The sequence below is a fragment of the Malaclemys terrapin genome, chromosome 3 (assembly GCF_027887155.1).
Source record: "Malaclemys terrapin pileata isolate rMalTer1 chromosome 3, rMalTer1.hap1, whole genome shotgun sequence".
Lineage (NCBI taxonomy): Eukaryota > Metazoa > Chordata > Testudines > Emydidae > Malaclemys > Malaclemys terrapin.
This window is the reverse complement of record NC_071507.1, coordinates 43,472,602-43,500,585: the sequence shown is the minus strand read 5'-3', so window position 1 is coordinate 43,500,585 and position 27,984 is coordinate 43,472,602. Positions and strand designations below refer to the sequence as shown.

Below are 27,984 nucleotides of genomic sequence, written 5' to 3'. Positions count from 1 at the left end.
TAGGAAGGTGTCTACACTTGAGAAATAGCTGAATTTGGCATTGGATTAGACACTAGCTGTCACAACCCTTCTCGTCCCTAAGCTGGTATTAAATATTCCTGGTAGTGTGGATGTGGTGAACAGATGTCAAAATTCATTGTGACAAAATGTGCTAATCAACTAATTTTGCTGTCTGTTGTGCTTTGCTATGATGAGTATTGAACTCTAACTCCCATACCCCCTAATGGAACAACCATTTAATATTCATTTTGGGGGAGAGCCAGGTGATGCTGTCATATTTGTCATTAGGTGTCAGAGCAGGTTTAGTAGGGCCGTAGCCAAGAAAGGGGCATGTAAAATGGTTTAAGATAGAGGGCCTCTCTGTCTATGTTGACCAGGGAAACCATGCCAGCGAGAACAATACTTAAGCACAAGGCTTCTTAGGGCTTGTCTACGCACTTTACAGAACTGCAACTTTCTCGCTCAGGGGTGTGAAAAAACACCAGAGCTGGTAGCTACTCCCCTCATGGAGGTGGGTTTTTTTATAGCGCTGGGAGTGACTACACAGCCATGTTAAAGTGCTGCCGCAGCAGTGCTTTAACGTTGCTAGTGAAGACATGCCCTTACTAATGGCCTTCTCTTTTTAAAGTAGGTTAGACCTAAAGTCTGTATTCAGACTTTTCAACTAGCCTGATTAACAATATCTTAAGCAAATTCTCTTCCACAAAATGCTCCTCTAAGCCTAGGTTCTTTAGTGCCTACATATTTTCCAGATCTGTTTTAATCTGCAAAATATATTCTTATGCAAATATAGTAGAGATGCTACTAGCTTGAAAAGATCTCCGTGTAAGCTTGAAAGCTTGTTTCTTTCACCAACAGAAGTTGGTCCAATACAAATATAACCTCACCCACCTTCTCCCGCCAGTTTTACTTGAAACTGTTTGAATAACTAATTTCATGCTTCTTGATCGATTTTAGCTTTCTTAATATCTCTGCAAATAACCGAGTCAAGTGTATTTTCTTTTTCCAGGTAGCTTTTATTATACTTTTAATAGTGATACCCATATCTTTTTCAAAGAGACAAACTGACTTCAGTAGGACAAGGATTTCATCCCAGGTCTCTCTAAAGGACTTCTCTACACTAAAAGTAGAATTCTGTAATGGGATGCAGTTACACCAGGGCTGCGTTTGGACTGTCCAAGTCCTTAACATTATTCAAGGACCCAGATAATGTTCCATTTAACTGTAAACTGGAATTGTTATAATCAGAACCGCAGACAACCATACGGCAACCTACTTTCCTATATTTTTATTTGTTGCGTAGACTGGCTTAAATTACTCTCCCCTGTAGCACCACAGAAGGATAAGAGAGTTAAGTCTAGTCTACGTTGACAAGTTACATGGATGTGAAAAAACCACCCCTCCAACCAACGCAGTTATGCTGACAAAATTCCCAGTGTAGATGCAGCTGTGTCGACAGAAGATTGCTTCCATCAACACAGGTAACTTAGTTCAGGGACATGGCATTCTGACAGACAGAAAAATTCCTTCTATCAGCGTAAACTTCATCTATGCTAAGGAGCTGTGCCAGTATAGTCTCTGGAGTGTAGGCATAACCTTAGAATGCTTCCTGTGGCTCCTGCACAGAAAAGCTTTATTACACCAAAATCTAGGACTTTAGCACTTGAAGCTAAAGGGAGTCTTCTCATACTGTTCTACTACCCTGGTGATCTTGTTATATTGCAGCAAAATTGCTCATGCTGCCACAGCTGTTGTTGACTGATAATGGAAGCCATGTTGGGTTAAAAATCTTATTTTAAAAACTCTTGTTACTAAAAAATTGTTTTATTATCATGGAAACAATTTAATATATAACTTCCACTGTTAATGCTTTTTACTTTTTTGGTCTGTGATCTTAATGATCAGTTTCTTGTCTCAGTTTGTGATTCTCATATACTATCATAATACCATTTTAAAACATCTAGAAGAAGTCTTTAATCTTACAATTGTATAACATAGTTCATCTGAGGATCTCTGGGTACATTGCAAACATTAACTCTGCAATTACCTGTTAGCCAGGGTAAATATTATCCCAATATTACAGGAGGGGAAACAGATACACAAAGAGGTTAAAGGCTGAGCAACGACTCCTCTGGTTGAAGTCAAGAAATAGCAGGCCCTAACGTGACTTGCCCAAGGTCAAATACAGTCTGTGGAAGAACTGAGACTAGAACTTAGATCTCCTGACCCCCAGCCCTGTGCTTTAATTAGAAGACTGTGCTTCTGTACCATGTAAGCATACAGTACTACTGAAATGCAGCCACCTTTGGGTGTTTCTGATTTTTTTAACACTTTATCCGAGTCTGCTCTCAATAGAACAGCATCCATAGTTTTATCAGAACATACAGTATTTCTTTTGAGCCTTCTATACCCAATGGTTAACAAACTAGATGATATCAGATTTGCCTTAATAGCAGTTGTGAAGAGAAAACCCATACAGAATTATGAAGCAAGTTAAATAAATGCTGGCTGATTCTTGACACTCAGTGCTTTTTCTGAATATATTGATTTTTGTTTATGCTGTAATTACTTGGTAAAATTCATTTAATTAAATACTGAAGAGAATTAAATGTTGCAGCTGGTAGATTCTAAAACAAGTTGCTGGGAATGTTCTATACTTTATTTCCTATCAGGTTGGATAGTGTAGATTTCAGTCACTGGAGTTTTGGCACTCCAGTGAACTGAAAGAAAGAAACCAAAGAAAGACTTATCAACCTGATACCACTGAGACAGGAGAGAGTAGTGTATGTTTGACAGTGTTTTGTTAGAGACACTCACTAGTGTTGTGATATTATGAGTAGACGTTGCAAGAGAGACTGTTACGGTTTTTGGGAAAGGGGACAGGAGGGATACACTGCTACTAATAGCTTCAGTTTAGAATGTCTCCGATATGGAAATGTAGCATCCAAAAAAAGTGGTGGTTGGAATAATGAGAGGAATAAAATGCAGCAGCAATGCAGTCAGGGTCTGGGAAACTTCATGTTGGTTTTGTGACAATGAGGAGCTATTAAGCAGGGAGAATTGAGGAGGGAGAGAGGCATGAGTGACATAGCAAAGGAACAAGAGAAAATGCAAGAATGAAAAAAGGTCGTTTTTAAACAGTCATTGCCTAGCATTTCATAATGCTATTCGGACGCCTCCCAACCTTCCCTAGAGGGCTATGTTGTTTAAAACATTACACAATCAGCCTTAGGTTGTTCTGTTACCTCAAATCCTTTTCAGCCTAATGAATTCCATGTTTAAATAGCAGTGAAAAGTCCACTAACGAGAATAAATGCATAGCACAGCGTGAGAAGGACAAATGAAAGGTGCAGCAGAAAACAGAATCTATTATAAAAATAATTTCACTTCAGACTGCCTTTTTCAGGCCACATACAGTTGTCTCTTGCATTTACTTGGGAGGCCAAGGCGCACGCAGCAGTCTTATATAAGAGAAGCTGAAAGGCACTTACATTAGAGAGTCCACTAATGAGAGTAGAGAGCATTTGTTCCCCGACCTTTCCTTTTTTTTTTTTTTTCTCCAGGCTTGCTGAGGTTAAAACATGCTCTCTGAGAAAGGGAAAGTGAGATAATGGGGATGGTAATTGGTATGGTGAAAAGGGTGGCTTTTTTATTCGCAAGATGTTTAATGAGCAAATTAGTTAGATAAGAGGCCAAGTTTATGGGGAAACCTATGCAGCTTCACTGCCCTTTAGGCCATAGTTTAAAAGTTAGTGATCCTCTTCATACATCCGGGGAAATGCTTCTAAGAAGTACTTCATAATAAGCCACCTCATTTTGACACTTTGACATAAGATTGGTTCTTTGGTTCCACTTCTGGAGTTAAATATTAAAAAGTTACTGGAACATCTAGAATCCAACTTAGATATACTGACAAAAGCACCAAAATGGGGACGCCAAGCTTGGAAGCCTGTAACAAGGTTACAAAGACATTGTTATTGTCAGTCCCATAGAAAATATAAAGAAAACTACCTATCCACTTATCTTGGCATCCTGAAAGTTCAGAAGGCAAGAAGTGTGCTTCCCCAGGAGTAAACAATGTAGGCTATATGGAAATAGTTTTAAATTTTAATTGATGTTTCTGAATCTACTGCTGGCATTCTGGCTTAAAACAGTTAGCTTGTTTGTGGCGGTTTGGGAAATTAGATTATATTGGCTTCATTACTGGTATAGCAGTCTCGAAAAAAATCCAACTTTATTTCTTTATGTAGAATTGTTGCATGTAGTGTCCCATAATAATCATAAGAATCACCGGTTAACTTTGTAAACAGTTGTGCCATAATGTTCTCTGATTTTGCTCCTCCACCCCCAAAATTGTAAAAGACAGTGATTTTTAAATGGCTAGCCTACTATAATCTTAAAATTGTCCTTCATTTCTGGGGGCAGGTTTGGATATACACCCACATATGCAACTACCTAACCCTGCTCAGGTAGGCAGGATTTGGTTTATACCATAAAACAAAACAAATGGTTTTAATGGTATCACTGGGTAATATCTTCTTGCCCTCCCCTCTATCTATCCCTTCGGTCATGCATGTGATAGGCTCAACTTTAGATCTCTTTATACAGTGAGCTCTTTTATTTATATATAAATATTAATCAGATTTAGCTCATATTGTTGCTCGTTAAAATCTTGTAGCAATATTTCAGTACACTTATACGCTGAAGATTTAGCATTTGTGTAACCTGCTTTATAAATTCCAGACAGATAGAACAGCTTCATTGCTGGGCATAAAGAGCTATTTGTTCTGAAACACAGAGAAGCTATTAATGCTAACTACATCCTTCACAAATCCTCAAACCCCAAAGAAATTCCTTCCCAAAGAGGGTAGAAGAATCTTCTCAGGGTGGTGTGGCGTTGGGGTGGGTTGGTTTGTTTGTTTTTTTTATCCACCAATTCTATTGTCCGTGGATCATTTTATAGGAAAAACAGGAATTAATACCACACTACACGCTTCTCCCCCCACCCCATTTAACCCGATGTACACTGCAGAGGTGTGTGGGCTCTGTGCAGCCTCGATTATGTTCTGCAGTTTCTAGGTACTGATGATTTCTATTTCCTTAGCGTTGATTTGAGTGGTGATGTGGAATATTCCACTGTTTTGAAGGTTAAGTATTATTTGAGCTGTAAATGAGAGGGAACACAGACCAATTTAACAGTTTTATTCTGTTCTTGTGTATTTGTGAGGGAAAAGTGGGGGGCTTTCTGACATATAGAATGACTTTAATAGATCCAGTCACATTGTTCTGTTCTTTCTTTTGGTAGGATTTTTCCAATTAAAGATGTACCTGCAGAGCCTGAAGCCCTCACTGATTGGCTATATCAACGGTTCATTGAAAAAGAGGATCTTTTGTCACATTTTTACAAAACAGGTAGCATGTTGTCTCCCTTAAGAGAATACTTAATAATTGTTTGCATTTCTATAATGGCTTTCATGCAAGGATCTCAGAATAATTTTAAGAAAATGTAATTACTATTCATAACACCCTTATGAAATAGACATTTGTTATCCATGTTTTATGTGTGGGGAAAATATATAAAATAATGAATCGTATACAGAAGATAGGTCAGGAGTTTCTGTTCTTCCTGCCTCAGAGCACAGGTGAAATTGAAAGATGACAAATGCAAAGCTGTTAAAAGGAAATCCCATTTTCAGTCACCACATACTTAGACTATGGAACTCATTGCCACAAGATGTCACTAAGAGCAAGAATTTAGCAAGATTCAAAGAGGGACTCGATCTTTATATGTATACCAAAAATACTAAGAGTTAATGCTTACAAGTTTTGGAAGTGATATAAAACTTCATGCTTCAGGGCTTAACATTTTTAATTAATAGGGGTTAAGATGAGGTTTCTATGGGGGGCAGATTAAACCACATCCACTGTTGGTTCTTACACCTTCCTCTGATGCATCTGGTAACTGGCTACTGTTGTGACGTGCCCAAGGATTATAAGTACATAAGAACGGCCGTACCGGGTCAGACCAAAGGTCCATCTAGCCCAGTATCCTGTCTACCGACAGTGGCCAATGCCAGGTGCCCCAGAGGGAGTGAACCTAACAGGCAATGATCAAATGATCTCTCTCCTGCCATCCATCTCCATCCTCTGACAAACAGAGGCTAGGGACACCATTCCTTACCCACCCTGGCTAATAGCCATTAATGGACTTAACCACCATGAATTTATCCAGTTCTCTTTTAAACGCTGTTATAGTCCTAGCCTTCACAATCTCCTCAGGTAAGGAGTTCCACAAGTTAACTGTGCACTGCGTGAAGAAGATCTTCCTTTTATTTGTTTTAAACTTGCTGCCTATTAATTTCATTTGGTGACTCCTAGTTCTTGTATTATCTTGGATTCACAGCAAATCAGTGGCATTAGAACTCGGGAGTCCCAGTCCAAGCACCAGACTCCACACACTCCCTCAAAACATGAAGGAATATTGTAAATGCAACACAGCATACAATAAAGTATCCTAAATGAAGACCGACCACAGAGTTCTAAACAAATATGGGACGCTGGTGATATTACTGAAGGGACACTGGGAAGTCTCACACATTTTGTAACTTCATTTTTATATGCACTCTCCTTTGAAAATAAAGCTGGGGATACATTTCCTCTTCCATTTGACAAACATTGAAGTTTACCAGCTGTCCTCTTACAGCCCTGTGTTTTTGTACCGTATAGAGAAAAGATAAATTAATTATGATAAAAAAACAACAGTTCTGTTAGTTTTTATTTTGGGGGGCTTTTTGGTTTTTCCTTTACAGAACTGGATGAGTGAAAAACATTGAGTTTCATTTAGACATTTATATGTAGGAAAGGAAATTTATCAGACGGTGATGTTACCTGATTAGAATGACTGGGTTTGAAATACTGCAAATTTGCCTTTTTATAGGAAAACAAAGCTTCTTTGTTAAATTTCTTATGCAGTTGCCTAAAACAGTCATCCAGTCAGCCCACTCAGTTAAGTTCAACATTCCAAAGTCTTTCTATGGTCAAAAGAGATTGGATTATTCATTGTTAATACTAATGGATGATCATTTCATAAAACTTTAGAGTATATCATAATTATTTGTAAATACAGTGGATGCTTGAAATATTAGTAAAATCTCATAACATCCTACTATAATATGTCATATGCACCTCACTTTGAGAAGAATAACTAGCTTTGTGCCTTATCAGACTCCTCTCATTCATCAAAATACTCAAATACAATGGGTATTTATATCCAAAAACATCTCAGTTGGGTCAGATCCTGTGATGTGTTGCATGTGGGCAGACCTTGCTCTATTACAAAGTCTCTGACTTCATTGGAGCCCTGTGTGGATGAGGTACATTGCAAGATTGGGGCCTTAGGGTATGTCTGCACAGCATTTTGTAGTGAATGGGAGCGACTCTCCCGGCCCAGGTCAACAGACTCAGGATAGCGGGGCTCGTGCTGGTATTCCAAAACCAGCTGTATAGACAGTGCTTTGAAGTTGTGGCAGTGAAAAACCTAAATGATTTGATTAACTAAGAATTCCGAGCAGCAAAATGAAAACCTCCTAATTCCTTGCTCAAAAATTATTAGTACTAAGTACATTCATATATGTAAACATATATTTTTCTAAATAACATTTTATTCCGAAGAGCTAGATTATCGTTTATTAATTGATGCTTAGTATATTATCAGTGGAAGTAGGCATAAATTAATACATCTTGGAGCAGACCCTTAGCTCGTCTAAATTAGCTTAATTTAGTTATGACAGTTTACTTAAGTGGAGGATTTGCTTCCATAATTTTACCCTGTGATGTCTTATTGCATAAGAGCTGCTCTCAGTTCAGTGACAATACTGCCAGTAGATCCTCAGGCCAAATGTGAAGGGAATGTCAGAGCTTCGGTGAAGCACTTGCTTTTTTTTTGTTTTGCTGCCACATTATACATCACTGTGTGTGCTGCAACAGCTAAGGTTGTTCCATCACTTTCACTTTCTTTATACATACTATTTTAGTGATTCATGTCTCAGCTTGTAAAACTTTCCCCAGACTGAATTTTGGCATGCAATAACTTTACTCAGAAGCAAGTTACTGTGGGGTATTAAAAACAGTAGCCCAGTGAATTATCAGTGTTTGTTTAAAAAAAAATTACAGTTTGGGGTTTGTATGTAATTTTGTTTTTAACTGCAGTAATATAATTCAAACTGTTTTTAAACTAAAAAAAAGACAAGCCATCTATAATATCTGTTCTGTATTAGAATGTTTTTATTTGGAGAGAGTGGGTGAAATTAATCTTAAAATAATTGAAAGCACACACTTTTTTGCAAAACTTTCCTTTTTGCTGACTAGATATCAAGCACTCTCAAATTAGACTGGAGAAACTCTCTATCATATAACCCTGGAGCACTTTTGAAGAGACTTTGTTGAGAACTGGGGCAAGAGAGAGAATTGATTATTTCGGTGGGGATGAATAAGAATGAGTGAATGCAGTGGTGACTTGGTAAATAGATAGATGGGGGGGAGGGATAGCTCAGTGGATTGAGCATTGGCCTGCTAAACCCAGGGTTGTGAGCTCAGTCCTTGAGGGGGCCATTTAGGGATCTGGGGCAAAAATCTGTCTGGGGATTGGTCCTGCTTTGAGCAGGGGGTTGGACTAGATGACCTCCTGAGGTCCCTTCCAACCCTGATATTCTATAATTCTATGTGCAAAGGGTGAATTATGTGTGTGTAACCAAGTCTGTGGTGTTGGTGAATAAATGGGGTGGAGAGGTTGTTTTCTGAGAGAGATTGAGATTCTCCCCAGGCTAGTGGGAGGTAATTTGTCAAGGTTTATATACGACATAGTGTGTGCGTAGAGAGAGCAAAGCCTTGTCTACACTAAGCTTTTTCTTAAACATTTCTATGGGTGCAGTTCCACCAGAGATAACAAATGTGGAAGCAGTAGTATGTATGTATAAACTCACTGCAATGTCTAAATCTATGCTGTTTGTAAAATCTATTGTGAAAAGGTAACGTACTGGTACGACTTTCCTCTTACATCCATCCATTTCTTTTAGACAAAACTTAGTAGTGCTCCCAAAATGCCAAAGCAAGCACTTCTAATTCCTAGTATCATGAGGGGTTTTTTCAATACCAGTTTTGCACATGAAAAAATGGAAAAAACTGATTCACAGCTGCCAAGTTTTGTGCAACTCTGACATTTTATGCAAATTATTTCATGTAGTAACTTGCATATTTGCATATGACCATAAAGTCCAGTTTAGGGTCAACTTTATCCTGCCTCAAGTTGTGGCAGGGGTAGGACACAGAGCTGTGCAAAACTTGGCAGTTATAAGGCTTTAGGCATGTGTAGGGTGGGCAAGTGGAAATGGAGTCTAGGGTTCTGGTATAGGCTGCAGTCGGGTGTCTAGGATTGCTAGGTTATAGATTGGTGTGGGGTTGTCTGGGGTAGGTGGACAGGTGCTGTCTGGGAGAGAGAGAGAGATCTGGCTAAGGTCTTACTGGGAGGCATGGGGTCTGAGAGATCTCCTAGTGTCTGGTTGGAAGAACCTGAGGGTAGTACTGAGTCCTCTCATCTGTCCTATTGGCCAGCCAACACTTGCTGCTGTTCTGTCCCTACTCCGAGCCAGCATTGGGAGTAGCCAGAGGAAAGACTAGCTGGCCACTTGCTGGCCTGAGTGCAGGCTCCATAGCAGCCTCTAGTGGCCATAGGCATGTTTGCAACTCTCGCTTGTAGCAAAAGCCGAACTCAGTGAGTGAGATTCTGGCAGAGATGTGGGCAGACACAGGATTGCCAAATGCAGGATTGTCACATGAGATGACATTTGGCAGCCACACTGGCTGGAGAACGTTCACACTGAGTGAAACTAAAGCAAAGACTTAAATTCAGACTTAAAGAGATGTGTTTTAAGATAATGATCATTTTGGGAGGGAAAGCATTTTGACAAATAACAGCTAGAAAAATCCATGTTGGGCCACCTAATTGTACTTGTTTTTTACCAGTATGGAAGGAACACTAATTTAACTTTTCCCCCTCTGTGCAGATAGAAATTGTACTGTAGGAAATTATATTCTAAGGCAGATAACCAATGGATTCCTTGTAACCACCATCACTGTCAACACAGGCAGTGCTGCTAAAGAATAGTGCACTCCGAAACAATAGCTCCTATTGCAGAAGGATTAACAATGCTATTTCTTGTCTTCTAGGAGCATTTCCTCCTCTTCCGGGTCAAGCAAAGGCTATTTCCCGAGAGATGACCCTCAGCAACTTGTGGCTAATTGTCATACAGTCCCTTGCATTTTTGTCGGGCATTATGTGGTACTGCATCCTTCAGTATTTTTATCATTGCCTATTTTAGAAGTTGAAAGGGACCTGAGGACACTTTGAGAAGCCAGGCTCTTGCAAATCTGCATCATGTTTATATGTGCAAATGTGAATATACAAGAGTAAAGGAAAATGCTGGATGGATTTTTACCCCTCTTAGGGGAGATTTTAAACTCCACTAAAAGTGAGGATCAGTAATATCGTGACCTGATGATGTATTTTAAGAACTGTCCGTATTTTTAAAAGGTGTATACCCCCCACACTCTGAAGCAAATTCAGCATTTGGACAAGAGGTGCAATTGTACAACCACCATAGAAGAAAGTCTGCAACAAGAAAGTTCTAACGCCACAGGTATTTCTCAGCATTGTAGTTAAAGCTCAGAAAATTCAGCAACTTTGTTTCTCTAGTAGTCTGTACTACAAGTTGTGTGGTTAGAGATCCTTCATTTGCAAAAACTCAAGTTTTACTGCTGGGATCTGTTAAACATATTCTGCAGAGCTGGTTATGGTATCTTAACTGCTCCCTGATCAGCCATCGTTGTATTAGACACACCATTCCTAAGGACAACGCCCATGTGAGAGCCAGTGTCAGCAATGTTTTTTTGGGGAGAAAACAGTGCTCAGAAAGGTGTTTCAGTATCATAATGTATTTAAAAATGATGTGCACCTGATAAATCAGCCCATTACCATTGAACATCTGCCATGTTCCAGTGTATTCCTTCTTGTGAGGGAACTTTAAAAAGTCACATCACTTGATTAGTTCCCTTTTGTGTTTAAAATGTGTTCCATAAATTGATGATTGTCTTTTTGCAAAATGCACTTTTAAAGATGAAAATACAGTGAAGGAAAGATATATCGCTTAGGGAAAAAAGGAAGCTTTATCTATAGCAACTTGGAATCTTAAGAGGCATTAACTCTCCTGCTACCCTTCTGTGTTGGATACCAAACTTTAGCCAATGTGACTGTTGTATAGCTTACAGAGACCTTTTTTTCCAGTTGTTCTAACAGCACTAAATACATTTGTGGCAGGGTTTAAGCAAATTAATGCCAAATCATCAACATTTTGCTTAGGAAGAATATTAGGAAGTTGGTGTCTTTTAAAAAAGTGGGTATAAGTGCTGGCCTAAAGCTATAGGAAAATGTTCAACCTACTTGTTTAAAAAAAAAAAAAAAGTAGTAACTATACAGAGGGCAGTATTAACCTGCCACCGTGCTGAAAGTGTCAGTCTCACTAAAAGAAGAATTAAAAGGCAGCCTGGCACAAAACAGATTTTCCGATGTCTGGCTTACAAATCTTTTGATGGGAAGTCAGCACTGTGGGTTCTCACTTCTGACAGGTTTAGTTGGCATCATTTTCATGTGATGACAGAGATAAAAAGAACTATTCCTAGAATACCATTACTCTTTATAAGTACAGACCATGTAGTCAGAACTTAGAGTTACTATGGTGTATTATCTTTCATGGATTGTAACTTTACTGAGAGCAAAGTAAGCCAACAGTAGTTGTCTATGTTGAGTTAGTGGTATAGATTCCCTGTTTTTCCTTAAGCTCATGAGAACCAGTTTTTGATTAGTGTACAGAATAAAAATATAAAACATAGCTTCATATTTTTCCTTTTGCTTGCGGGGGGGGGGAACAAACCAAAAAAGGGAAAGATGTGAATTTTCCCTGATTTAGTGGGGGAAAAGTGGCCTAGTTAAGTACGCCAAAAAATACAATGACTTCATCATAAGGTAACTCAGTGTGGCTGATAACAAAATGATGCATTATAGAAGATCAACTGAAATACCTCATTGACTATAATGATACCACTACAGGTGAAATGCAGAAGACAGTGTTAATGTTTAGCTTAGTGTTCAATGTAAGCTGCAGTTTTCAAACTCAACTTCCTGATAACTAACACCCACATCCCCCCTACCCTCTGAGCTGAATTGCAGTGTAAGAACAAAAAAACAAAATATTGCAAAGGGAGGCCAGTTTGGAACCTGAGAATTTTCCTTTACACTTTAATCCATTCTTGTTAAACTATAGCTGAAGTAAGCAATGTATTTCATCTGCCATATTTCAGGAAGGTATACGGGAAGTTCAGTGCCAGCCATCATAAATGTGGCCGTAAATAGCAGGCCAGGTCTGGACAAGAGTGTACTTGAAATGATCTGCAGAGTGCAAGTGGCAGACTGTTTTTATTTGTCTTACTAACATGATTTGGTTGGAACTACGTTATTGATACCCACATTCCAACAAGTTATTTTGTTTTGTATTGGGAATGAAGGGGTTGATATAAAAAGGGAAGATTGTGTCTAAGTAAGTTGCACAACAGTAGCATGCATCAGACTACTGTTCATTATAAACCTGATACTGCATGCAAAGAGTATATTGCTTTTCTAATGCAGTATGGGGTTTCCAGTGGCCTAGCATGACACACTAATTACTCACATGCTGCCTAATGAAATAGTAGGAGTGAGCAATAGTGTGCCGCGATGGGCATATGATTTACCCAGTCCGTTTGGTTATTATTCAACCTGTTCCCTTTTTTTATATTGCAAAATATTTTTGTTTTAAGGCACTGATTGTAGTTTCAGTGGGGAGATTAAGTCACATTAGATTGGTTCTCTCCTATCTGCACTGGAAGATGTGAAAAGAGAGTGTCATGTCTTAGTATGGTTGAATTAGGTGACATTGGAAAGACACTGCTGTTAGGAATTCCGAGTGGAAGTACCATCCCATCATGGACTTAGATGCTAGTTTATGAAGGAGAATAAAACAGGAGTGATAAAAGGATTTTTTTATTAAGGGAAAAAACATAAAATATAGGTAATATATAGGAAATATGGTAATTAAGTACCCTGCTGGTCTAGACTGTTTGGAGATTAGCAGGCTATATTGTAAAATACGCAATTCCTTTGAGTGATAGTTCAGTTACCTGCACCTGGTTAGTGATCATAGCTGTAGTGGACACTTTGCTGCAAGCCATCCAGGGGTTTTCTGTTCAGAACAGTTTTCTCTGGAGGGAAAAATGCATCTAGTAGAAAATTAATTTAATTGTAAAAGTGACCTGCCAAGTCGCAGTATAATTAATACAACTTTGAATTGATAGTTTAAGGAGCAGTATTGTGGCGGAATATATAAAACAATGCAGGGTGGAAATATCCGCAGGAAATTTAATTATACAGATTGTGAACTGTTAATTTCTCTACTACTTTAGAACATGAGGGAGAACTAAAGAGAATTTTAAAAAAATTGCAAATGTTGGTTCCATGTTTTAGATCGTACATCTTTTAAAATGGTTTAATAACCACTTTGTGAACAAACAATATAGCCTTAGTAGTTCAGAGTTGCTGCTTTTTGGATCCCATAAATGATTAACATCGTACCATTCACAAATTATGGAACCGCTGTTGTTTTTTTCCCTTTTGTGACAATCCTTTCCTTACATGTCCTCTTGTAACTTACAAACCGTTCTACCAACTATTTCAGTCATGATTTGTCTTGAAAGAGGGTTTTTTAAGTTGCTTTAGACATATTTAAAAAGCCAGGCTTTTATTTGCGTTTCTCAGTCGAAAATTTTTTATCCTTCTCTTCTAGAAGTCCTCAGAAATAAGGAGCAACTTACTGCATCTAAAATATAACTACTGTTGTGGTGGTATTCATTATTCACCCGTTTCACAAAAAGATGGCACTGGTTTTTTTTTTCTCTTTTTTTTTTTCTCTCCCCCCCCGCCCCCCACCTTTCCCCTCATTGCCACAAGTGCTGTGAACCTTTACTTCTGTTTGTAGAAAACAATAAAAATACCGATTACTGTGTGTGGCAGGTATTAGGCTGGTCCACTTTACCTTGGCATAAAATTTACCTTGGGACCAAAGCTACTTAAATCTGGGATTTCCAAATTGCAAAACTGTTTGGGGGTTGAGGTTTGGGGTTTGTTTTTTTGATAGTTGGCCTGAACTACTTTGTGCCGATCTAACAAAATCGAATGGAATAAAGTAACTGTACAAATGAAGGTACTGTACTGTTTGGAAATAATGCAGCCATATGAAAGAAAATGTTGTATTTTGCAAAATTGCATGTGTTAATTTTTACATTTAATTGTTTTTAAAACAGTTGGAAAAGCAAAATTAAAAAAGAAAAACCACCTGTACTTGAGTTGCAAGGTCTGCATACGTTAACATTTCTGAATTGTTTTATTTTTATTGTGTACAACTGTAGGCTACATGGCTGTGATACAGAGAAAAATCTTTAAAAGTAAGGAGTCTATGCATTTTACAGTTAAACTTTTTATTTTACCATTGGGTAATAAAACAATTACACATTGAACAGCTGTTGTGTTACAGTGAGTTGATTTCCTCTAAACTTACTACAAAAGGGTGTTTATTTTGTACAATGAAATTTAGTTTTTTTGATGCCATATTGTTAACGTTAGTCTCTCTGAATTTTCCCTCTCCCTGTTGTGTATCTGCGTTTTGTTGCGTATGGTCAGAATGAATGCAAAAATTTGTAGTTAGTTACTAAAAGTGATTTTACAAAGGGCTGGTCACACTGGGATTTATTTTACTTATTTCTTTCTTGGATATTTTTACCAAATCTTTTCAACAACCTAGACATTTTTCAGTAATTTAGATATAGGTACCAAAAGAGATTTTTCTTTACAGAAACTAACAGGTGACACTTTTTGTTTAAGTGTGACAAAATAAAGTTGCTTTTTCAAGATTCCATGTGCTTTTAATCCTTCTTCGTTGATGTGATATTTTTGTTTGATGTGGGAGGGTAAGGTTATATTAAATGTCCACTGTGTTTACCATGGAAACATCAAGTAGCAAAATTGTGTTTCTGCTCACAGTGCAGCTTGGGTTTTAGTTAGTGCATATGTTACTGTATTTCAGAATTAATTTAAAATTACAGATACCCTGTTTCCCCGAAAATAAGACATCCTCCGAAAATAAGGCCTACTTACAGTTTTGCCTCTCGTTGTAATATAAGGCATCCCCCCGATAATAAGACCTCCCCGATAATAAGGCATCCACCGATAATAAGGCATTTTTCATTTCTGAAAAATAAGACATCCCCTGAAAATAAGACCTAGCGCATCTTTGGGAGCAAAAATTAATATAAGACACTGTCTTATTTTCGGGGAAACAGGGTAGTTGCTGTTTCTGGAGACGTCTTTCTGTGTCCGAAGCTAATTTTTGGAACTAACAAAAGAAAAAGGTGGGGAGAGGAAGCAACTTCTGAAAGTCCTTTCTCCAGCAAAACTTTCTTTATATTCATTGGAAGCTTTGCTGGAGTAAGGACTGCAGAATTTGGCCCAAAGATTCTAGAACCAGGCTATGCATTCTTTCTACATCTAAAATCCTCCTTGAAGTTGATGGAAGTTCAGAGCATGTAAAGAATATAGAATCTGGCCCCTACGTAAGCCATGGACTGCCTTCAGGTTAGAAAGATGGGAATTCAACTTTTTCCTAGAAAGTGTTGCCATCTTGTATGTTTCTGATGTGTGAAGCACATCATTTTAAACAACTTCAACTAGGCAAAGCAGTATACACAGTGCCATACATTCCATGGCCCTGGACTATATCTCTTAACAGTAGCACTTACATAAGCCTGGTCTACACTGGGCTGGGGGGATCGATCTAAGTTATGCAACTTCTGCTACGTGAATAACGTAGCTGAAGTTGATGTACTTAGATCAACTTATCATGGTGTCTTCACCGTGGTGAGTCGACTGCTGCCACTCCCCCGTCGACTCCGCCTGCACCTCTCAAGAGTCGACGGGAGAGCACTCAAGGATTGATTTATTGTGTTTAGACTAGACGTGATAAATTGACCCCTGCTGGATTGATTGCTGCCTGCTGATCCGGCGGGTAGTGTAGCCATACCCTAAGTGTCACTTTTAGTTTTAAGTTAACATTTTAACAAATATTGTATACAGTAATAGGTAATGGAAAAATGGAACTCTTTGGAATACACTGAGGCATCTTGCACAATCTGTAGAACAGTGCAATGGTTGTAGTTGCATCTACCTCTTCATTTCCCTTCTGGGTTTTGTCTGTGTTGTGTTTTTCTGTGATCAGTGAAAAAAGTGTATAGAAAAAAGGAGGTGAGGGGAAACGTGAAAACTGAATTTAAAGCACTACGAGATCCAGTGCTGACCAGCTCTGTTCTCATGTGTTGAAAAAAGCCATTGTTTTTAATTCCTCCTTAATATGAAAATGTTTGGGTTTTAAAAAAAAAACAAAAAAAAACAAAGTTCCTTCCTGCTGGAAAAAAGTGTATTTTTAAAAGGAAAAAAAATCCCTCTTTGGCTATGAGAATGTCAGCTGTATGAGCAGGTGTGACCATATCATAACATGCTGATCAGATATAAATCAATAAATTTTTACCTCTCAGGACTCTGCTAATCTTGTACTTTGCTTTTCTGGTAATCTATTAATTTGTCTGTCTGGTGGATTCCTGACTCAGCAAACACGAAGAATTTCAGCTGAGGCAGCAAACAAAGGTGACTTGAGTGACATGTGCATGTACACACACACACACACAATTTATAAAGGAATATCTTTGGCAAAACATCATGTACAGTGTGAAACTGACTCAAAAACATAGTCCTTTCTGAGGCTGGTTCAGTGGTGATACTAGGATGCAAGAGAGACAGGATTCAATTTCCAGACCCAAGTTTGTTTCTTTCTCTCACTCCCTGGTTCTTTTCACACCCCACCCCAAGCTGATAAGGGCTCAGAATGCTGTAAATATAGTGCATTTAACCCATTTAGAGGAGAGACAAAGTCAGTGCCCCGCAATGCATTTCTCAACTGCTACCTCTCCATCTCATTGAGTGTAGGCTTCTTTTTAAGGAAGCCATGGCTTCATGTCCATCTTTATAAGCATGGTGGCCACAATGCTGGGACCATGAGTTGGAGGTAAAACATAACTGTAAGAGCCTGACAAACTCTGAGAGCCTGTAACGGGGTCCACTCCAACGCCTCCTCGTGCCCAATATGGGAATTAGCTCTGGTAGCCAGTGCGCCTTGCTCTGGTGGTGCTCTGCCCATCATCTCTTCTGTTCCTGGAACCACATCCCTCCAAGAACTGTGACATCCTCTTCATGACACAGCCCTCTGGCTTTGTTGCACTCTGTGCTCACCCCATTCCTGGGGGAATGTACTGCAGTCCGAAGGTCCAGCCACTTCCCTCAGTGGCAACTGCAACCCAATGTCTGGCCACTTCCTCAGTGGCGAGGGGGGAGAGAGACCTGGGCCTGCACAGGAACCCTGTAGATGGCCACTACTTGCTGCTTCCCCTCTGACTCCTCAGTAGGTCTCCCTGGGCCAATTCCCTGCGGCCCCAGCACCCTCTTTGCCCTGGCCTCAGCCTGCAGCTCCCCAGGAGCTGCCTTTAGGTCCCTAGGTCTCTGTCTGCAGCACTGTTCTGTCCATGGTGCTTGCTGCCTTCAGCCTGCAAGGCAGCTGGTCCTCCTCCAGCTCCAGGGGGTGACTGAAGCTGCTCTGCTCTGCAGCCCTTTTTTTATATGGGCCACCCCGGCCCTGATTGGCTGCTGCTCACAGCCCCTCTCTGGATGCCTCCTGAGCAGCCTCCCAAGGGCTCTATTAACCCCTTAGAGCCCAGTGTGGGGCAGGTGCCCCATCACAGAGCCCAATTGTAGGGAAAATGTGTGACCCTGAAAAGGTCAGCATGGCTTCAACCATTGCAGGTTCAAAGGAGAGAACATGCTACTCACTGTTCCTGGGAAGGGGGCCCTGTTACTAATATCCTTGTGTAGATGCACCCCTTTGCCCCCTTTAGGGGACTTCAGCCCCAGCCATGCATAAATTGACAACTGGATCCATTTTGGTTCTTCATGCCTTTCTGTTTTCTCTCTCTTTTCATACATAGTTAGGCTGGCTGATGTGATTAAGTGGGGCTGTGATGTTCCATGGAACCTCAAAGATAACTGGTTCTAATATTTTAAGAGGTGGCTAGAAAATGCTTATTTAATAACATTCTTAAACATTTTTCATAACTGAATTTTTGAAACACTCCTTGGAAATACCTGTCAGTTTTAAATATTGGAGAGACAAGGTGGGTGAGGTAATATCTTTAGTGGACCAATTTTTGTTGGTGAGAGAGACAAGCTTTTGATCTTACACAGAGCTCTTCTTCAGGACTGGGATGGGAAATGTACTCAGGATGTCACATCTTAATACAAGTGGAACAGATTTTCGCATAAGTAAACAACACATTTCAAGGGACCATTCAAGATGAAGTGCCTTGTTAACACCTTCTGTGGGGAAGGGGAAGGGGGAGAAGGCAGCTGTGGGGGGTTGTTAGTGGGTTATAGATTGTTGTACACTTCTACCTCGATATAACACTGTTCTCGGGAGCCAAAAAAATCTTACTGTGTTATAGGTGAAACCGCGTTATATCAAACTTGCTTTGATCCACTGGAGTGCACAGCCCCACCCCCCAGAGACTGCTTTACCGTGTTATATCGGGTTGTGTTATATCCGGGTAGAGGTGTAATAAGCCATAAATCCAGTCCATTATTTTTAGTGTCTAGCAAAGTTATGAATTTCAGCTCCCATGCTCGTCTTTTGAAGGTGTTGTGCAGTTTTCTTTTTAGGATGAGGACTGAGAGGTCAGATATGGAGTGATCTCTTCGTGAAAAGTGTTCACCCACAGGTGAAGTGGTGTTTTTGTCTTTATCATTTTCCTGTGTGAATTAATTCAGTAATATAGTGATTGTCTCATTTCACACACATAGTTATTGGAGCATTTAGTGCACTGGATGAAGTACACCACATGATGTGATAGGCATGTGTAGGACCCATAGATATTATTTGAATATTAAACATTTTTAAATTGGCAGGAACAGCCATCTTTCACCCAAGAGTATTGAAAGAATTGGCAGAGGTGCTCACTGAACCATTAATGTTGATTTTTGATAAGTTTTGGAATATTAGGGAAATTTGAAAGGACTGGAAAAAAGTTAATATTTTGCCAGTATTTAAAAAGAGTAAATGGGAGGACTTGGATAACTATACACCAGTTAGCTAAACAATTGGTAAATAATTAAAAGATGGTAGCATAATTAAGGTCAACCAACATAGTGTCATGTGGGAAAAAAAAGTCTCGTCAAACCAACTTGATACTGTGTTTTGATGGGATTACAAGTTTGGCTGACAAAGGTAATTATGTTGATGATAATATGCCTAGACTTCTGTACGCATTTGCCTTATTCCTATATGGTCTGATTTTAAAAAAAAAAAAAAAAAAAAAAAAGCACTATACAAAAATCAATGTAGCACATATGAAATGGATTAAAAACTGATTAACTGATAAATCTCAAACTAATTTTAAACAAAGAATCATCATCTTGTGGGGTACCTCCATGGATCTGTTCTAAGCCCGATGCTATTCAATATCATTAGCAATTATCTGGAAGAAAATATGAAATCACTGCTGGTAAAGTTTGCAGATGACACACACAATTGGTACAGGGTAAATGATGGGGACAGGTCAGTTATCTAGACCAACCTGGATCACTCGTTAAGATGGGCTCATTTGCAGAACATAATTCAGCCAGATGCAGGCTCCTCCATCTAGGAACACAGAATTGAGGTCACAGTTAAAAAATGGGGGACTACATTTACAAGCAGTTACTCTGAAAAGGACTTAAGGGTCATGGTAGGTAATCCCCAGATCCCTAAGTGGCCTCCTCAAGGATTGAACTCACAACCCTGGGTTTAGCAGGCCAATGCTCAAACCACTGAGCTATCCCTCCCCCCAATATGGAATGCTTCACGAATTTGCATGTCATCCTTGCGCAGGGGCCATGCTAATCTCTGTATCGTTCCAATTTTTTAGTATATGTTTTGCCGAAGCAAGCACAGATGTTGAACATGAGCTCCCCGGGCAGTGCTGTAGCTAAGAGTGAGAACCTGATCCTTGAATGCATACAAGGGTGTAACAAGTAGGGGTAGGGAGGTGGTATTAGTGAAACCTTTACTGTGCTACTGTCTCCAGTTCTGTGGTCCTTGCTTCAAAAAGGATGTTGACAAATTGGAAAGGGATCAGTAAAAAGACCCACAAGAATAATTCCAGATCTCCAAAACCTGCCTTACAGGGAGACTAAAATCTCAGTCGATTTAGTTTCTCCAAGAGAAGGTGAAGAGGTGACCACAGGCTACACAGAGAAGAGACTGCTGATAGTAGACTGCTCTGTAATCTAGCGGTTAATGGCATAACTAGATTCAATGGTTGGAAGCCGAACCTAGACAAATGGAGTAGAAATAAGGCACACTTTTAACAATGAGGGCAGCACAGACTTCAGTGTGGACTGTACAATCAGTCTGGGGACCCTGCATGGATAGCCCACCCTGAATCCCATAGCGCTGCAGCCACACTGCTATTTTTAGCTGTGTTAGTGCAGGTAAAGCTAGCTTGGGTCTCATGCTGCAGTCACACTTCAGACTGTAGTGCAGACATACCCTTAGGGGTAAGTCTACACTGCAGTTGGGAGTGAGCTTCCCAGCCCAGGTGTAGACACTTGTTGCATTAGCATGCTAGAAACAGCAGTGTGGACATTGTGTCTTGGGTGGCAACTCAGGCTGTCAAGCCCACCTGACCCCCACCGCCACCCCAGGTCTAAAGTGGGATGGCTAGCCCAAATCCCCACTCGACTGCCAACATCCACACTATTTTTATCATGCTAGCTCAAGCTCTGCTAGCACCATTCTGTCTACCCAGGCGATGACTCTTGTTTTTGCTGGTGGGTGTTCCTCTCCACCCCCTACCTCCCATGCGAGCGGCAGGTGGAGCCTCCAGGGGAAGAGGTTGAGTGGAGGCAGGTCCTCGGGGCGGAGCGTGGGCAGAGCAGGAGGTGGGGCCATGGTCTGGACACGCAGGGCCCACAAAAGATTAATCCATCTGAGCACCTCCTATATTTTTTTGTTTTTTGTTTTTTTGGTCAGTGGGTGCTTGAGCCCCAGAGCACCCATGGAATCGGAGCGTATGCTCCCAGCTGCAGTGTAGACATACCATAAATGGCACATCCCCTCCCATGAGGAAGCGGACAGTCTAGGTCCGCTGCTGGTGATAAAGAAAAAACTAATTAGCAGCTGAGTGGGAGAGCAAATGAGGCACAGCTGGAGACTGTCCCAGCGGTTTAAAGGAAAGTTCTAATAGTTACTTGACAAAACGTGCAGTAAATGATATACCATATTCATAGGAAAACCAATGTTAGATTTAGAAGAAGCATTTTCTAATAGAACTTGACACAGTTTCTCTTACTGATTCAAATGTGGAGCACTGCTTCCTTGTCACAAACTCCTGTGTTTCGATGGGGGTTTCCTGTCTCAAGCTATTCTTGTTATTTTAATTTAAAAGGTATTGTTCTCACCATTATTGTAAAGGAAGAGATTGTAACAATGTAAGCTGCGGTTTTCATTTTTCACTAGCGGTTTTTTCAGACTGCCAGCCAAAACAATGCTTAGGAAGGGGTGTCCCTAGGTTACAAACAGTTGTTACGGTATCTGGAGCCAAGACGGGAAAGCCCTCCAGTAAGTGTGATTATGGTGAAAAAGGGACCTACCTAAAATGTAATTTAACACAGAGTCCCCACGTCTTTGAGTCAAATCTGCTGGCTTCTTTGACAAAAACAAGTTATTTAATTTTGCTAGCACTGCCAATTCAATACAACTGTGGGATTGTGACCACTTCTATTTTGCTTTGTGCATTGCAGACAGCAATCAGCTAAGTCCTGATGGCGGAATCAGCTTCTGAGGCAGATAGAGCTCACCTTGTTTTTCTGACACCAGCTGCAGTTGGAAGAATCTCTTTGACTTGTACACTGAGAATAATTAATATGAAAGTCTTCAACAGGGCGTACTGGCCCTGTAAGCGTAGAGGGGACAGAACATAAGAACATAACAGAAGACACTGTTCCAGGGAGTTGGACTGAACAAAGGCCCAGGAAATGGCCTGGTAGCAGAAGAGAGGAAGCCATCCTACAGAATTAGGAGCTGGATGGGGAAAAAACACCAGGTCAGTTCTTTTAAGAGCCCAGAATTAGGAACCCTGTGGTGGATCTGGGCTCCCCTCTCTTCCAGCCAATCAGCAGGAGCTCTCTGGAGGAAAGCAGTTGATAGACTGCCTTCTCCCTCAGCACAAGAGAGACCCTGAAGGAAGCCAGGTCTGGAGAACTGAGCTCCAGTCAGAAAGGTCTGCGACTGGAGGCTTCAGGTGGAGCGCACTGACAGAGGAAGAGCTCTGGGTGTGGCAGAAGAACTGGAGCGAAGTTTGAACTGTTGGAGTAGAATTATGGACTTTGTTGTGGACCCACTGAGGATTTTTTGGATTGTTTAGTGACTAAGGCCTCTGAGGTTTGTATGAACTTATTTGATATTAAACAAGCCACTGGTAGTGGTGCTGTGAGCTACAACAGAGACTGTGGAGTGCTAAGGAGCCCACACGAGGAGGCGAACGGCCAGGGTGCCTGCAAAGCAAACCGTGTACACCCTGGTACGGCGTGCCGGCAAGAGCCAGTGTGCCGTACCGGGGTGGCCCAGCTTCCCCAGGCGGCAATTTAAAGGGCTTGGGGCTCCGCCGCCAGAGCCCTGCAGCTGGAGCCCTGGGGTAGCGGTGGGGCTCCGGGGGTTATTTAAAGGGCCCAGGGCAGTAGAGGCAGTGAGAGCCCTGGCCCTTTAAATAACCCCCGGAGCCCTGCTGCCGGAGCCCTGGGGTAGCAGCAGCAGCTGGAGGCTCTGGCAGCGGTTTAAAGGGCCCGGGGTGGTAGCGGAGCCCGAGCCCTGGGCCCTTTAAACTGCTGCCGGAGCCCCCGGCTGCCGCAGCTACCCCGGCGGGGGACGGGGAGGGGGAGGACACTTACCGGTACAGGGCGGGCCAGGGCTGGCTCTGACTCCTCCCCCCCCCATCCCTGCCCCTTCCGCCCAAGGTCCTGCCCCTTCTGGGGGCCAGAGCCGGCCCCAACCCAGCCCCGTACCGGTAAGTCCCTATTTTTACTTTCACCCCCGCACAAGGGGGACTCAGATAGTGACCACCCTATTACAAAGCCATCTGGGGAGAATGAGGGGCCTGCTCAGTAAGAGGCTAGGTTAGAGGTCCCCAAACTGTGGGGCACGCTCCCCTAGGGAATGCAGAGGAACATTTGGGGGAGAAGGGGAGGGCATGGGCCTGCCCCCACAGGAGGGTGGGGAGAGAACAGTACCCAGCTCCACTCCTGGCCCCAGCTGCTGGCCTCGGCCCCCAACTTCTGGTACACTCCTGGCTCTGCCCCTGCCCCCAGCTGCGGCCCCAGCCTTGGCCCCCTTTCTCCTGTCTGCATCCCCCGGAGCCAAAGGCCCACTCCCGGCTCTGGTGTGTGTGTGTGTGTGTGTGTGTGTGTGTGTGTGTGTGTGTGTGGACAGGGTAAAGGGAAAGGGGGAGGCTGTGGCGCAAGATAAAAAGTGTGGGGACCACTGGGCTCGGGTGTGTATCCTGTGGCAGAATAAGGCCCAAAGTATGGAAATTTTAGAGCCCCTTTCTTGTTTACAGTCGTACTCTGATTCTTTGGTTTTCTAGAGGCACTTATGGCAATGAATTTTTTTAGTAAACACACACATTATATAACATAAATGATACATTACGTTATCTTTATCTGCTACTCGTCCAACTTCAAAATCAGCCTTTTCTTTCGAAGGTTCAATGTATCATACATACTCTTGATATGAGCGACCTTTAAAATATTTCCCCTTTTGTTTTGTGTCTCAATACCTTCCAAACAGCGGCTTAGAAACACATTAGAAATCTGAGAGCAGATCAGAAAGGGCAGGACAGCTCAGACAGCTGTTAGAAGCCAGGACACGTAAATTGTATAAATGGGGCATTACAGGGAGCTATTTTAAACTCCTTAGTTATGGCCATGATGTCACTGGGTAAGAAGGGCCATGGAGAACTTACACAAAAATAAATCTGGTATTTTGGAGCTGTTACTAGCCACTATACTGCATAAATCATTTGGACTTTCTGAACAGATGAATGGTTAGATGCACACTCCTGCAGTAGGAGGAGTTGAGAGGTTGCACCTTCAATCATTGGCAAGGTGACTTCCCTACATCTCCAACAAGGTTTTAAATTTGACCTAGGCCGCCCTCCATTCTGCAAGGCAGTTATTAATGAATACCTTAAAGGTAATATACGGATAAACTAAACCCTGATTTGTTAGGGTTGTAGCTAATTTTTTTTTTTGAGTTTTGTATTAATTTAAAGTGATAAATTCCATTAGCAGAACTCTAACTTCTAGGATTTAATTTACACTCTAATTCTCACGAGAGAAAGGATGTTGACCAAACTGGAAGGAGTACAGAAAAGAGTTACAAGAATAACAGGGGTCTGGAAAACATCTCTTCTAGTTAGATTAAAGAAGCTCAATCTATTTAATCAAAGAGCAGGTTAAGAGGTAACTTGATCATGGTCTGCAAGTTCCTACATGGGGACAAGATTTCCTAGAGTAGACAGCTCTTGAACCTAGTAGAAAAAGGCCTAATGAGATCGAATGGTTGGAAGCTGAAGCTAGACAGGCTCAGACTAGAAATAAGACACAACTTTCCCACAACTTATCTAGGGATGTGATGGTTTCTCCGTCACTTGCAGCCTTTAAATCGACAGCGTCTTTCTAAAAGAGATGCTATTGCTCAAACCTAAGTTATGGGCTCGGTGCAGGAATTACTAAGTGAAGTTCTATGGCCTGTGTTATGCAGCAGGTTGAATTAGAGTATTATAATGGTCTCTTCTGGCTTTAAAATCTATGAAACTCCTAATTGCTGGGAGTTGTGTGGCTAAAACCCTTCTAAGCTTTGGAAATTTCAACCCAGGTCTCTGCCTCCAGGAGATTACAAGCAGGACTGGCTCTAGGCACCGGCGCTCCTTTTTTTTTTTTTTGCTTGGGGCACAAAAAGCCGGGAGCCAGCTCTGAGCAGAGGTGAGCTGCAGCAGTGGGAGGCATGGGGAAGGCCGCAGGAAGTAACCCTGGGGGGAGGGAGGGGCAGAGGAACTGCTGTTTTGCGGCAAGCCTGGGAGGGAGGGGGGAGAAGCGGAGTGGCGGCGGTGCACTCAGAGGAGCAGGCAGAGCAGAGGTGAGCTGCGGAGGTGGGGGGCGCGGGGAGGGCCGCAGGAAGTAACCCTGTGGGGGGGGGGGGGGGCAAAGGAACCACTCCGCCCCCAGCTCACCTCTGCTGCCTCCTCCCCTGAGCGTGCCGCTGCTCTGCTTCTCCCCCCTCCCTCCTAGGCAAGCCTGGGAGGGAGGGGTAGGAGGGGAAATGCGGTGCGCCTAGGGAGGAGGCGGGGCCGGGGATTTGGGGAAGGGGTTGGAATGGGGCAGGGAAGGGGCAGAGTTGGGGGGGGGGGGGGCGGGAAATTTTTTTTTGCTTGTGGCGGCAAAAAACTGGGAGCCGGCCCTGCTTACAAGCAAAGGCTCTGTTCCTGCAAACCCTTACATGTGTGCTTAACTGCATGCACAGGCTCAATGAAGTTACTCAAGTGTATAGAGTTAAGTGTGAACATAAGTGTTTGCAAGATCGGGGTCAGATACTGTAAGTAAAACCTGAAACAAAATAACATTAAGGAAGGCCATCAAGCCACAGGGGGTGGGGCCTAGGGTGCAATACCCCAGGAAGAGAGGGCTACATTGTTGGTTAGGGGAGGATTTTTATGAGTTATACAATCCAGTCATGGCAAGCTGCAGCAGCAGCACTTGAACGCTCCTGAGCAGACTGGGTGGGGGGAAAACACGCAAAGGGGGGAGGAAGCAGAAGGATTTGAAGGACAGTGAGGTCCTTGTGTGCACAGGAACAGGCAACAGCAGATCAAATATTAATCAGTCGTAAAAATTATTCATTTGATATCGGATGCATTAGACTTTGGGAATAACGCTTAACAATAGATCTGCTCCATTATGTAGACATAGGAACTGCCAGACTGAATCACAGTCTTCTTGTGGGTCTTCTTGTCCAGCATCCTGTCACTAACAATGGCCTGAACCAGATGCTTCTGAGAAAAGTGCAAGGAGTCCTGAAGTGGGAAACTACACAATAACTTGCTTACAGAGGAAGTTCCTGATCTCCTCTATTAGAGGTTGGTCTGTGTCCTGACATCTGAGGGTTTTCAGCCCTTGTGTTTTTTATTCTGTTTGATGTAAGTAGGAATATTCTCATTATCAATATAAATGTACAGTCTTTTTATGAATCTTACCAAGCTTTTGGCCTCAAGGATACCTTGTGACAATGAGTTCTTGTGCTAGTCATGCCTTACGTTGTTTTGTTTTGTTAATTTTCTCAGTTTTAAATGCACTGCCTTTCAATTTCATTGGCTGTTTCTTTGTTCTAGTGTTATGAGACTGGTACAGAGCAGGAGCTCCCATTTAACCTTTCATTGGTTTACATACCTCTATTGTTTCCAGCCTTTCTAGGCTTCCCCTGAACTCAACAGTGCTAATTGTTTCACTCTCTCTTCATGCATCTAATCACTTTCATCACCCACAGCCAGGGTGACCAGATGTCCCGATTTTATAGGGACAGCCCCGATATTTGGGGCTTTGTTTTATATAGGTGCCAATTACCCCCCATCCCCTGACCCAATTTTTCACCCTTGCTATCTAGTCACCCTACCCACAGCCTAACCCCTCTACTTCTGCTGTATCAGCATTACGTGCAAATCCCAAAGAAAACGAGTAACTTGCTAAGGAAATAAACTGTACAGCTAGAATACAGCCAGTGGCAAGCCTCCAATTTAATGTTAAAGGTTATCCTTGGCCTCTGCCATGAGTGATCTCTTGACTCTGACTCAACAGGTATGAATAAATTGGTAAATATATATTTAATGGATAAAGCAAAAATCCCACAGACCGTTAAAAAACAGAAAAGCACATCTCTCGTAGTCCTTGCTGAAACGACAAATGTCAACCAACCAACCAACAACAACATATGGAGATATCCCATCTCCTAGAGCTGGAAGGGACCTTGAAAGGTCATCGAGTCCAGCCCCCTGCCTTCCTTAGCAGGACCAAGTACTGATTTTGCCCCAGATCCCCAAGTGGCCCCCTCAAGGATTGAACTCACAACCCTGGGTTTAGCAGGCCAATGCTCAAACCACTGAGCTATCCCTCTCAAGTGTGAGAGTAACACAGGACAACTTTTACAGCACTTTAAGCAAATGCCTGACAGTGTAGAAATTGATTAACAATTATTAACAATCATTATTTAAACACATATAGTACTTCCCAGTATCTGACAATGAGTGATGTATACTGGGGGAGGGACAGGGGAACCCCAGTAATGCGTTTTGTTCAAAAGCATTTTTCTTCCGCCAAATCTCTAATAAATCAAATTATAAAAATAACCCCACAAGAGGGCAGAGATCTCATTTAAGCACTAATCCTTTTATCTTTCATTCATCTTTCATACAGTTTCTTTCCATTATTGCCAGCTATCAAAAATATTTTACTTCATCAATGGTCCTTCTGCAATAAATGTTCTTCTCTTTCTTTCCCCCCCACTCCTTTATGCCTTCTCCCCCCCCCCCCCCCCCCGCTCCGTGAAGTCCTATTACTGAGTTATTGATATCACAGTCTTCTTTATGGCAGTAGTTCAATAACTC

At 41.7% G+C, this 27,984-nt stretch overlaps 1 protein-coding gene and 1 non-coding gene across 5 annotated transcripts in view; one reads left to right on the top strand and one right to left on the bottom strand.

Moving 5' to 3' along the window:
• LPGAT1 (lysophosphatidylglycerol acyltransferase 1) overlaps positions 1 to 27,984 on the top strand; it is a 189,939-nt gene that overhangs the window by 149,624 nt on the left and 12,331 nt on the right. The window contains exons 7-10 of one of the 4 annotated variants that reach the window (XM_054021693.1): positions 5,306 to 5,412; positions 10,225 to 10,694; positions 22,076 to 22,715; positions 26,344 to 26,523. In XM_054021693.1, coding sequence (XP_053877668.1) covers positions 5,306 to 5,412; positions 10,225 to 10,376 — 259 coding nt within the window. In that variant the 3' untranslated portion in view covers positions 10,377 to 10,694; positions 22,076 to 22,715; positions 26,344 to 26,523. Of the gene's footprint in view, positions 1 to 5,305; positions 5,413 to 10,224; positions 15,055 to 22,075; positions 22,775 to 26,343; positions 26,524 to 27,984 lie in introns of those variants that run through there. The other 3 variants (XM_054021695.1, XM_054021694.1, XM_054021696.1) reach the window with 3 other exon arrangements.
• On the bottom strand, positions 20,118 to 20,221 carry LOC128835182 (U6 spliceosomal RNA). The gene has a single exon (XR_008444599.1). It is a non-coding gene; the product is annotated as a U6 spliceosomal RNA (small nuclear RNA).